General features: G+C 32.4%; 1 protein-coding gene across 23 annotated transcripts in view; it reads right to left on the bottom strand.

Annotated features, from left to right (window-relative positions):
• Nucleotides 1–992: 992 nt before the first annotated feature.
• Nucleotides 993–12,760, bottom strand: part of CD36 (CD36 molecule) — a 214,882-nt gene continuing 203,114 nt past the window's right edge. For 18 of the 23 annotated variants that reach the window (XM_036246795.1, XM_036246789.1, XM_036246791.1 and 15 more), the window contains 8 exons: nt 11,563–11,609; nt 8,859–8,928; nt 7,618–7,805; nt 6,479–6,597; nt 5,219–5,292; nt 4,640–4,694; nt 3,500–3,664; nt 1,011–1,846 (listed from right to left, as the gene is read on the bottom strand). In XM_036246795.1, the coding sequence (XP_036102688.1) occupies nt 3,500–3,664; nt 4,640–4,694; nt 5,219–5,292; nt 6,479–6,597; nt 7,618–7,805; nt 8,859–8,928; nt 11,563–11,609 (718 nt within the window). In that variant the 3' untranslated portion in view covers nt 1,011–1,846. Of the gene's footprint in view, nt 1,847–3,499; nt 3,665–4,639; nt 4,695–5,218; nt 5,293–6,478; nt 6,598–7,617; nt 7,806–8,858; nt 8,929–11,562; nt 11,610–12,760 lie in introns of all 23 variants that reach the window. The other 5 variants (XM_036246809.1, XM_036246810.1, XM_036246808.1 and 2 more) reach the window with 3 other exon arrangements.

Here is a 12,760-nt window from a genome sequence, read left to right as displayed (position 1 = left end):
ATATTTCTCTTAGATCAACATGTTCACAAATATCCTAATGCAAAGAGAATGTTTCTAGAATCTATCTTAGGGAGAATACATTTTCCCTTCTCAATTAAATGGAGAGATACTAAGTAAGTATGCTTTGAGAACCTTCAGATTTACAAAAAATGCCTCTGAACCTGGGGTGTCTTGGTTGGGGTTTTCATTATCTACCTTGGAAACTTACATGAGGAGACCAAGTAGTTCTTCATTTTAGTATCCAAACCAACCAGTTTCTATACTTCATCCTCTAAACCTCTCTGTATAAAACTAAAGACAGAATGTGGTTCATCTTCTCTTTCTATAAAGAGATTTTTAGGCAGACTGGTGCTCTCTGCATTAAGTGAACTCCTGCTATAGAAAGCAGGATTACCTAACAATATGTCTGATAAAAAAAGAAATCTTTCACAGTCCAGAACCTAAGTCATGCAGCTATAATGAATCAAACCAAGTATTTTTTGCTTTTTCTACAATTGACTAAAAAAAGTAGCCTAGGACAAAGTGTCAAGATTGACTTAGGAAGGCTATTTCAGAAGGAAATATGGATTCATAAAGAAATGTGGTTTCAAAGAAAAGACTTCAGACAGAAAATCAGGGTGAGTCCGGCTGGTGTGGTTCAGTGGTTGAGCATTGACCCATGCACCAACAGGTCACCAGTGCAATTCCCGGTCAGGTCACATGCCCAGATTGTGGACCTGATCCCCAGTGGGAGGCATGCAGGAGGCAGCCAATCAATGTTCTCTCTTATCAGTGTTTCTCTCTCCCTCTCCCTTCCTGTATCTCTAAAATCAATAATGAAATTAAAAAAAAAATAGAATATCAGTGTGAATACTTTGTGACATAGAGGAAGTAGGCAAAGTGCAAGAGTTGAAGTAAGAACGGTTTTAATGGTTGAAATCATTTTTTCTGATGTGCCTATGAAAGCAAAAAAAAAATCACAATAAATAACCACTAATGCATCATCTTCTTTGTATTCTTTCATATAACAATTCTTTTATTCTCATTTACATCTTTTCATACTAGCACAGCATTCTGAAGATGTGAAGCATAAGTTATATGTAACTGAGTAGAAAGATCAAAATCAACTCAGATTTCCAGAAGGGCTGCAAAACATGGAAAATGACAAAGTCCTTAACATGGAGAGCCAAGATGTGCTAAAAATGACTTCCATCTGCATAATCAGTGACAAAAATGTAAGCTCATATTGTTATAAAGAACATAATTATAATGCCTGCTGTTGCTATACAAAAATCCATTAGATAAAGAAATTAAAGTAATGTATAATAAATAACTCATAGGCTAATCATTTATTTTTCTTTCTTAAATGTCTTTCAAAATAATTGATGTTCATAAAATACAATGTATTACCCGTCCTGGGGTCTCCTGCAACTGAACAGGGACCCTACCAAGAGTGATGCTGCTTTCCCTTGATGAGGAAGATGAGTTCAGGATCCAGACTTTGTTTAGAATGTCCACTCCTTGCTGAATTTGTCACCATGGAATCAATTAGTGAATCAGTACCAAATAAAAATAATTGTTTCCTGCTTGAATCTGGTCCATAAAAACTGAAATCAATTCAACTGTACACATGATGAATTTTTAAAGGTGCCGGTTTCTTGTTCACATGGATTTTAATGACATCTTAATAATCCTTCAGAATTGTATTGCTGCTTATAGCAAAAATGAATAGTGCCACCATTTCTTCAACTATAAGCTGAGGCATGTTTTGTAAAAATAAAGCATGTGAAATCTTCATTTTGTAGGTCAGTATTAACAAAGGGGTCCTGATGTGGCTGGTACATAAATGCAAAGATTCATTTGCTGTCTAGAAAGTAGAAGAAATGTTACTATTTATCAAAAGCAGTGGAAAAATAAAATAGATAATACTCAAATTTTATATATTCAAGATATATTTTCTGATAGTCAGCCTAATTTGTCAAGCTGCAGAGGAATGTTCTCTGGTGGACTTTATAGATAAGACAACACATGTCCCCATTCAAGAAGGATATGCTTCCCAACTCTCAAGACCTGCACATAGTCAGGTATGGAGTGCTGCCTAATTAACCTGCTCTGAGCAAGCAGTTCTCCCCTTCAGATCATTTTCCATGTAGATGTGTTTATACTACTCCTTTCAAAAGGGCTATATGCTTGTTCTTTCTGCGATCCATTGAATAAAACCACTCTTTAGCTCCACCATCTTATATCTTATTTCCTTTTGTACATCTGTTTTTTCAGTTGTTTACAAATCTTCCCAAAGGCAGAATTTTATATTAAAAACTGAGGCTTGTTTAAGGAAATCTAACATTTTTGTAAAGGCTTCCACTTAGGGGAGATGGGGTCAGGCATTCATCCTTGTTTATGTACAAGGGGCCATAGACACCAATATCTAAAACACAGAGGCCTGAGCCACCTCTAGAGTTTTGCTAACACTCAAATGTCTATATATACATGATTTTCCCTCTGAACTCTGAGTAATTTGATTTTATTGTATTGAACACTACTTCCTCCTATTCTCTTATATTGTCATATTCAAATTTTAGCTCATGAATTGTAATTGTTAATCAGACTTTCACATTAAGCATCTGGGGTACACGCTGTGATTTTGGACAATGCATGGCCAGCCTGTCTATATGTAGCAATTCTGTATTTATATTAATGTTATATTCATTTTTTAAATATGTTTTTTCATTGATTTTGTAGAGAGAGGGAAGGGAGAAAGAGATAGAAACATTGATGTGAGAGAAACATCAATCAGCTGCTACTGCACGCCCCCTACTGGGGATCGAGCCCACAACCCAGGCATGTTCCCTGACTGGGAATCGAACCGGGACCTTTCAGTCTATAGGATGATGCTCAATCCACTGAACCACACTGGCCAGGCAAATATTACATTCATTTGAAATTTCGTTTTACTTCAGTATTTATTTTTAATGGCATATTTTATCACTATCATTTATTATTGAGTGTTTTGTCTCTTGTTAATTTCTAGCTCATTTAATTCCTCTTTTTATTTTATTTTCCCTTGTTAATATCAATCTCCCCAAATATCTACCATTTTCAATTTTACACAACCTTTCCTAATCAATATGTTAAATTATTTTTAATTGTTAAATTAATTAACTAGAAATAATCGATAAATGAAGTCAGAATTTTGCACAAAAGCTATATAGGTACTAACTTTTCAGAGGTAAAAATATTATCTTTTATCTCATTCCTCTCAAAATAAAGATGTAATATAGTGATCTGCTTGATATTTATAGGCCTTATTTACTCAGTCTTCATATATGTCTTAATTTACATTAAGCATCGCAAAACTTCAAGAATATATTTAAAAATGATAATTGGCTAGACATATCTAGAAAGAATTACAACTTAATTTATAACACCTCTTTGATAAAATGCAAAAAGTAATATATAAATTAATGTTACCAAAGTTACATGTATATATATATACAATTTGTTAAAACTATATACTTACTTATTTTGCTTTCATTGATCTGCATGCGCAGTATGAAATCATAAATGCAACAAACATTACCACGCCAACACTGAGTAAGACTATTTGTACCAGGCCAAGGAGATTTATTTTTCCAGTCACTTGTTTTTTGAACATTTCTGCCTTCTCATTGCCAATGGTACCAGTCTGTAATCAAGATAATAATTATCATTAATTGTGTAGATCAGTGGAGCAAAATACTTAAAATCCTCCACTTATATATCACTTTTTTCTCCAAACACTTATAAAGGTATTAGTCATTTGTATCTGTAAGACAAACCAATAAATTTTTTTTTGCATGTTAAAGAAGGCACTAAATGCCAAGATAGAATACAGAGTGAAATATAATTTCCCTCCCTTTAGACATGTTATCTGATCCTCTTCAATATATGAGGCTCCACTAATCTTTAAAACTCTCTTTCTGAAATCTTCACAATTTTCCAAAGGATGTTTCCTAGTGACAGAGAAAAATGGCAAGGGCCAACTATTTTATTTCCTCTAAAGACTTGTGCAATGCATTTCCTAGTTCTGTGGCTAATCAATTTCATAATTCACTAAAAATATCTTGTCAGGCAATAAGATAGACTGTGTACACCTGCTCTAACCTGGCTTTTATAAGTTTGGTTGCCTTTATTAACTATAATATTCAGTGAGTCCTAAATTATTTGAAGTTAGATGTATGAATACTTTTTCCTAACACAAGTACTATGACAAGGAAAAAAAAAAAGTTTAATAGATGCATCAGAAATAATCTAAAATGAGAAAAAGTGCTTTATCTATCTAAAAGAAAAACACAGAAAACTAACACAAATTTGATATTTCTATGTGGCTTGGTTCTCTCAAATACCTACAGTTAATAATATATAAACTCATCTATATGGACAATGAAAACACATACAACTTAAAATATTATACATTATAAGGTGAGGCAAAAGTTGGTTTATAGTTGTTAGTATGGAAAATGATACAACAATTAATGAATAATAATACAAGTATAAACTTTCACATACTCACAACTGTAAACCTACTTTTGCCCCATTCTGTATTGTCAATTTTGAAATGTCAAAAGTATTTTTATATGAAAATAAGCTTACTGTTTTTATTAACAGATAAAATACTAACCTCATTAAGCCAAAGAATAGGCACAAGATAGTTACTGGTCAGACGCTTTAAAACACTGTAATATAAATTTTAAAATTATGAAAATAAATTATATTACACATAAATAACAAAAAATTTAGTAATTACCAATGTAAATAAATATTCAGAAATTAGTTGCTCTTGCAACTTAAATTCCTCAATTTTTGTTCCCTGTAATGAATCATTTAAATTTTAATGTGGCTCTTTCTCAGACATCTTTTTTTCTAAAAACCTTTTTCTAAGCACAGATTTTTCCGTTAAACAAATTCTACTCAGGAAAGTAAAATATGAATTCTAGAAACTATTGTCATAGAAATATTTGGAGAGCTAGCCACTTAATACTTTAAAATATTTCAAACTATATCTAAATATCATTTCAGTGAATATCGGATATACCTCTAAATTACAAATACAAGTCATAAGCATTTACTAATAATTATTTAATAAAGTCAAGCCAAACAGAAGTTGAAGGTTTATATTATTTCCACATACTTCCATAGATTTAGTCACATACTTAAATACTAAAAATCATGTAAAGATAACCTTGGTCAAGAGACTCACTCAATTTTTTTTGATGTTTTCACCAATAGGTTGACCTGCAGCCGTTTTGCAAATTGTAAAGTGAATCCAGTTATCTAAAAAAGGAACAAACTAAAATTATTCTTAACTTCTTTTCAAATGATTCTTTTATAATAGTCAAAATTTACCTTTAATGTTATATAGAACTGAAGGTGAAACTGTTCTACTTTAGACTTGTGAAATTTATTCAATAATTAATTGGACATATTAAACATTTACTACATTACGTGCATATGCAGGTATGTATGCACATGCATATACATGCACACACACATGCATATTTTCTTTGTCCACCCTAATTTTAAGGTTTTAGTTAGAGTTGTGATATTTACCAGAAATGATTTTGGGGAATCAACAACAATAATAACAGTGTGGAAACACAAGAGCTCATACAATTTACTTAGTTTCTAAACTATGCATGGTCAAATATATATTCAGTCAGAATCCATGTATCATCAATTTAATGATGTTACTATCATTATTAAAATAAAAAAAATTACTACTAAACTTCTGGGATTCCATTTAAAAGAGAATATTAATATAATTTAAAAATTAAAACTGTTGGGTTTATAGGGTTCTTTATAGATTTTTCTTGTCTCAAATTCATAATACCCCTAAAATCTCCTTTGATCTTTCATAACATACAGTGTCTCTTCATATAAGCAATACTTGCATATAACTGCAAAATAAACATAAACTTGTATTTTACATCAAATTGTTTTAAGCCAATTAGAATTATTCCCATCACTGGTATTCCTGACCTATGAACCATTAAAAACGCTTTAATGCCCTGGCCAGTTTGGCTCAGCGGTTAGAGCTTTGGCCTGCAGACTACAGAGCAGAGGGTTTGATTCTGGTCAGGGGCACGTACCTTGCTTGTGGTTCAGTCCCTGGCCCTGGTCAGGGGTATGTGGGAGGCAACCAATTTGTGTGATGTTTCTCCCTCTCTCTCTCCCTCACACTCTATCTGAAGATAAATGGAAAATATCCTTGGGTAAGGATTTAAAAAACAAATGCTTTATAAGTTCCATATTATTAAAAACTAAAATTAAATTTCCTTGATATTTCATAAAGCAATAAAAAAACTACGTAATTTTCACTGAAATAAAAGTAATGTATCAAGATTGTGATTCAATAAATGTGATCAATAAATGTGATTGACAAGGAGAGAATTTAATTTTTCTTTAACTTCATTAAATAAAACAATATTAAACAAGGCAGATCAAAAGTATATTTGCTTACAGGTTCAACATCTAAGAATGTGCTATGTTCTTCTTCATTTGGTCTTAAGCCTTCAATTTTTTCTGAAACTTCAGGACTTGCATGCAGGAAATGAGGAAGTGAAATGATCACAGGTTTTCCTGAAAGTAAGTTTTAAGAAGATAATTGGGGATGAATAATTTTTCTCATTTCATATACCATTCAGAAAGGATCCTTTGAAAATAAATATTTTTAAATAAAAAAATGCATAGTTGGGCTTGAACACTAATTTTGGTAGATGAGGGTGAGGGGGACTTATAACATCTGATTGCTATTGTACAAAAATAAAATACAAAATTTTGCATTATCCTACTATCCAGTCAGTTATCTGTTGTTTATTCTTTGGGAGTTGATTTTTAATATGTAAGGTTTACCTGCTGAACAGTTTAAACCATATATGTTTTTGTTTTAGGTAGTAATATTTCTATGGACTGAGAATTAATTAATTTAAGAGGTTTTTCTTTTTTTGTTCACAGTACTCCAATATGAAGAAGGTGAATAAAACAAGACATATCCAAATTATGTGTAAGACAATTTTTGCTTCAGAGAGATAGTGAAATATATTTATTTTTATTTACCATTTTCAAGGATATAAAAATGGCAGATGGATAATTTGAAATGCTCAAAGTATTCTGGGAATTATTTTCCTTGCCCTAAATCTAAAAGGAATACAAGGATTCTATATAGTAAAGGAAATCATTAAAAAAAAAAAAGGCTACATATAGAATGGGAGAAAATATTTGTAGAACCAGATATCCAATAAGTAGTTGATATCCCCAAATCCAAAATATACAAGGAACCCATACAACTCAAAAAGACAAAGAACAAATAATAATAATAACTTAGTTAAAAAATGGAAAAGGGCCTAGACATTTTTCTCAAGCAATACAGGAAAATACTAGTTTGATTTTCTCAAATAATAACTAACTTATGCTGCACTGAAACACAACTGGGACCTTGAACACAACACAAAATCAAAACCAAAATTCCCTACCTTACTTTCTCCCCTTGTTGCTTTCTCACTTTAAATTTTTGGTGAAAAGGGATCCTGGGTAAAATTGACATTTTAAAGAATACTGTAGGTTATGTCCTGGACTATAATAATGAGAACATTTACTCACCATCTTTGCATTTGCTAATGTCTAGGATTCCATAATATGTACAATTATTTGAGACCTCTCTGTCTGTGCAGAAACAATGGTTGTCTGGATTTTGAATTGGAGATGCAAAGGCCTTGGGTGGAAGAATAAATCTAAACACCGAAATTCCTTTCAGGTTAATTTCGCCTCCGAACACAGCATAGATGGACCTAAACACAGAGAAGAAAAAGCTTGATTCCAGGAAACTAAACTACATTCTGAAGATTCCTTTTTTTCTTCTTTTTAGATTTATATTCTAGCTTTAACTTGAAAAAATATCTGATATACTCTTGTAAGAATTCTTGTTTAATTTTTAGGAAAAAAACCTCTTGTGAAATTTTAAGGCATACCAGAACTCAATACCTGAGTGTGAACTATTCTTATCTTGTTTTCAAAATCTTCTAAGAATAATTTTTGCTTGTGAAGTCCCATGGTGTATTGATACTAAAGACATTTCTCATAGTTTATTTCCTTCAGAGATTAAATATTTATATGACTGCCTCAAATCCCTTTTTGTGACCACTTCAATGAAGGAAAAATAAAATGTCTTTCCAAACAGTCATGGAGAGAAAGGTCATTCACTCGCTGTGGTGTGTGCTTGATATAATGCATCCTATACTTCCATCATTTACCAAGTGTCCACCATAACCTAGGCAATGTGCCGGGGCTCAAAAAATGTTTCTTCCAATCCCCAGATAACTCTATATGAAGAAACACTGCTGTCTTCAATTTCACAGATAAGGAAAAGATTCCGAGATATTAAATACACAGCCTTTGGGAACAGGGTTAGGATTCAAGCCTATTGGTGTGGGTTCCAATGCTGTGTGGCATCCACCAGGTTCCATCAACTTGAACAGATGCTATAGTGAGGGTTGAGCACATTCATTAACATAGTCCTGTGACAGCGATATCACATTCTCTGGGCATTTTAGAAAAACTGGGCATAGAAGGCTAGACTTGAGTAAAAAAGATTTCTTGCTTAGAAATGACAAGAAGAGAATGATTTACATTTTGCAAAATATCTTTCTACACCTCTTAATTTTTAAAGCATTAATAAACACAGTATGACTTCCATATTATATTTATTCTTCATGAATTAAGAAAAGTTTCACTAAGTGTATTTTATTCCGCAACATTATTAAGTATGAGCTTCTTGGCCCGTGTTTTGTTTCTTGGGGGAAAAAAAATTCTGACTTAGAAATATATCAGTGTCTTTGTCTCACCTGCAAATGTCCGAGGAGAAGAACTGCAGTACCCGGGTCTTCTCAACAAAAGGAGGAAACGAGGCTGCATCTGTTTGAAAGATAAGCCAGTGGCAAGGGGTTAGATAGAATACGTGTCCTGGAAGACTCTAGATGTCTCTGTTCTAGCATGATCGACAGAAATGATAATGCAAATTGTACATGTAATTGTAAAATTCTCCAGTAGCCACATTATAAAAAGTAAAACAAAACAGGTATGTTTTATTTAACCTGATATAGCTAAAATATGTCATTTAAACATGTAGTAGTGATAGTGATTCATTCATCTGCTCTAATGGCTGGCCAATATTATTGAAATCATTTTTTTAAATTCTCTCACTAAACAGAATTTCTTTTTTTAAACTATCTTTATTGTTGAGATTATTACAGATGTCCCATCTTTCCTCCCATTGACTCCCTCCACCTTCCTCCTGCCCCCAAACCAGGACTTCGCTGCACTATGTGTGTGTCCATTGGTTATGCATACATGCATATGTTATTTGGTTAATATCTTCCTGATCCCCTTCCCCTTCTCTCTGAGATTCGTCAGTCTATTCCCTACTTCCATGTTTCTGGATCAATTTTGTGCATCAGTTTATTTTGTTCATTAGATTCCACATAAACAGAATTCCTTGCATATGGTTTGAAAATATATTCATCAAACTGAAAAGGGCATTTTTTTAGTTTACTGAATTTCTGCTGCAGTTATTATCCACGGCACACACTGGATAGATAAAGAAATAATGAGATAATTCCTCCATTTTCTCCTTAAATGAATATCACCAAACTGAGCCACTACCGAATGTTTTTGTTCAAAATCATAAGACCCGTCCTTCAATTATAAATTTTAGGTTCTGTTTCTGGTAATTCTCCAACCTTGTAATCTTATTACCTTTCACTTATACTCTTGTGATAAGTAAAATATAACAGAAGATCATAGTGAACTTGTTTCTGGCATTAAGAGAACTGAATATTAAAGATTAGCTTAAACTCCCCAGATAGATCCCTGAATGGGCATTGCCTACAACTGCCTTACCAATGTCTTAACCATTAAAGAAAAAAGATGCATTAAAAAGCTCTAAAAATCATTATCTAAAATATCACTGAAAATTACATCATAATCACATCAGCGATTAGCTGATATCAGCAGGACATTAAAAAATTAAAATGTTTATTAGTATTTATATTTTTATGTCTCTTCAAACTTCCTGAAGAAGGCAGAGGAAGCATTTGGGAATTGTAATGAAAACACATTGGAACTTTTTCTGTTTCGTTGGTCTCTTTTCTTTAATGCTGTTGCTAAGAATCTGTCTCACAGGGATTACATCAGAGTCCCCTGCCCTGTCCAATCTACCTCTGCTCTTGGTTTGTTTTACTCCTGTTTTCCTCTTAGATCTTTTAATTTCATGCCAGTTGCTCATTTATTTATACTATTGTCATTAAGGAATACTCTAGCTCCTCTTTTAAAATTTCTTAGCGTTGGACAGAAATTTATAAGGATTTTTTTTTTCTTTTCTTTTCCTTAGACCAAGAACTCTTTAGGATTTAGGAACAGCATAGTGAATTTCACTCAGCATCTAAGAACTGAAGTATTATGCTTATGCAATTACTAGAGTTAATAGTATTGGAACACTTCACACTTTATTTGCAGAAATGCTTTACTTGGAAAGGAATTTCTCCTTTCTTCCTTTCATCTACCCCCATGGTTCAAATTGCTACAAAGCAAACCAGTGTTTTTGCTGTTTTTCTATAAGGGTATGATAATAAAATTAAAAATTTCAAAGTAAACAATACTTTGGTATTCCTGTGTTTCAATTTTATTCCGTTTTTTTTGTCTTTTTTGGTTTTTTTTGCATAACTTTGTACGTAACCTTTGTCTTTATTATGTTATTTTCCTACAGGATATTGCCTCACCAACTTTCCAAACATCATTCTTCTGCCTGTATTTCTTAGTTGTTGAAAGCTCTCTTCTGATTTTAATTACTCATGGTATTTGATTATTTCTCTTTAACATCTAAATTCTTAAATTAATAGGCATATGCATAGTTTGTTTTTCTTCAAGGAGTACAATTAGCCATATCTAACCATACTCTAAGTTCATAGTCCTGCCCTTTTCCCAATTCTAATTCAAAATGTGCATATTTGCATATATTTTTCATGGTTAGTACATGTCTAACCTTATTTTTTGCTGTTCTTTTATTTCTCATTCTGACCATCTTATTCAAAATTGATGGCTCTGTTCTGTAACATAATTTATTCTACCTCATCTTGAAACCGTACTTGGAAGTATGATTTACCTTTTGTATTATCTTGATGTTTTTATTGTTTAATTATTATCTTTATAGTATTTACAAAAGATGTGAATAGTAACTACTTCTCTAAGTTGTTTGTTTTTTTAACCCCTATTGCCAGGAAGGCAGTTCATTAAGTTAAGCTTTTACAAAGCAAACATTTCCCTAGTTATTCAATAAAAGCTAATCTTTAATGGTTAATCTTCAGAAATTCTATCACATCAAACAGATATTTACTAAACCTATAAAAGAACAGAGACTCTGAATTATGTTTTGGGGACATAAAGACTGATAAATACATACTTTCCCCTTCAGAATCCTGCAGGTGTGATGGTGGATTTGTGGGAGAGATGGAGGAGAGTTCATTGTGATTATTGCCAAGAAAATGATCTTACCTGTACCATTAACCAGGTCACAATAACTTGGCCAATAGCCGAGAGTCCTTAGGAATAAAAAGAAAGAAAATGAAGAAATGTTCTTATTTCAACAGTGCCTTTCTCATGTTACTTTGTCTATTAGGATACAATATTTCTGCTAAAATGAAGATTAGACATGACAGATGCTAAGTGTAAGAAATGTTCTAAATCCTTCAGTCCACATTTTTTTTGAAGCTTACATCTTGTTGAAATAAAGTGCCAGGTACCATTAAGTAACCAGATTATAAAATAAAAACTGCTTGTGTAGAAACAATTGGGAATAAACAGAGTCTGAAAAAAGAAAATTGAGAAAAATTGACCAGAAATTAGATCTCTGCTTATGGGATATATATATATATATTTTTTTTTTTACAATTGGAGAATTAAATTATTTGGTAGTTTGCTGAGTGTTCAAACTGAAGAAAAATATTAAGTAATGGATGTAAGCTCAATATAAGAGAAAAGAGGGGAATGGGGAGGAGAAAAGAAAGAGAAGATGTTCAATCCATAGAGACAGGAAACGTGGATAACCAATTTATAAACCCCTCCCCCCTTTAACTCTTGCATGAGCTGGCATTATAGTAGAACAGAGTTTATTAATTTATACTCTGCTGTCTAGAATACACACACACACACACAATAGTAATAGTTGCTCTGTATCCCCAGCCACCTTTTGGTGATGGAAAACTTTTTTCTTATTCCTAACATATCATCCACTGAGATATCAATGCAGGCTGATGCTTCTTTTGAAAAACAGAATTAAGCTGCCAATCATGCTCAGTGTTGCCATGATCAGTTGCATTAACCTTATCATAATCTTAAACGGATGTGACATTCTTATTCCAATTTAGAGCACTTAGCAACTCTCCTCAAAACTCTCTGTAATACTAAAATGGAGGAAATGTTCATGTTCTTCAATATATAAACAGTGATGTGATTTTCCCTGAAATGACCATTTAAAAATGTTTGTTTTCCTCCACTAGACTTCTCTAGAAAATATGTGATTATGGTCTCTGTAGAAGAAAAAGTACTACACTAGTGAATACTTAACTGTTGTAATCAATTTTTACATAGAAACTCAGGTGTAAGGAAATGGTTCCTTATATTAATAAACACATTTTACCTCCTTCAATTTCTTTCAGAGAGGAAGTTAGGGGGAGAGAGACACACACATCAA

The sequence above is a fragment of the Molossus molossus genome, unplaced genomic scaffold (assembly GCF_014108415.1).
Source record: "Molossus molossus isolate mMolMol1 unplaced genomic scaffold, mMolMol1.p scaffold_m16_p_7, whole genome shotgun sequence".
Lineage (NCBI taxonomy): Eukaryota > Metazoa > Chordata > Mammalia > Chiroptera > Molossidae > Molossus > Molossus molossus.
This window is presented reverse-complemented; position numbering and strand designations above follow the sequence as displayed.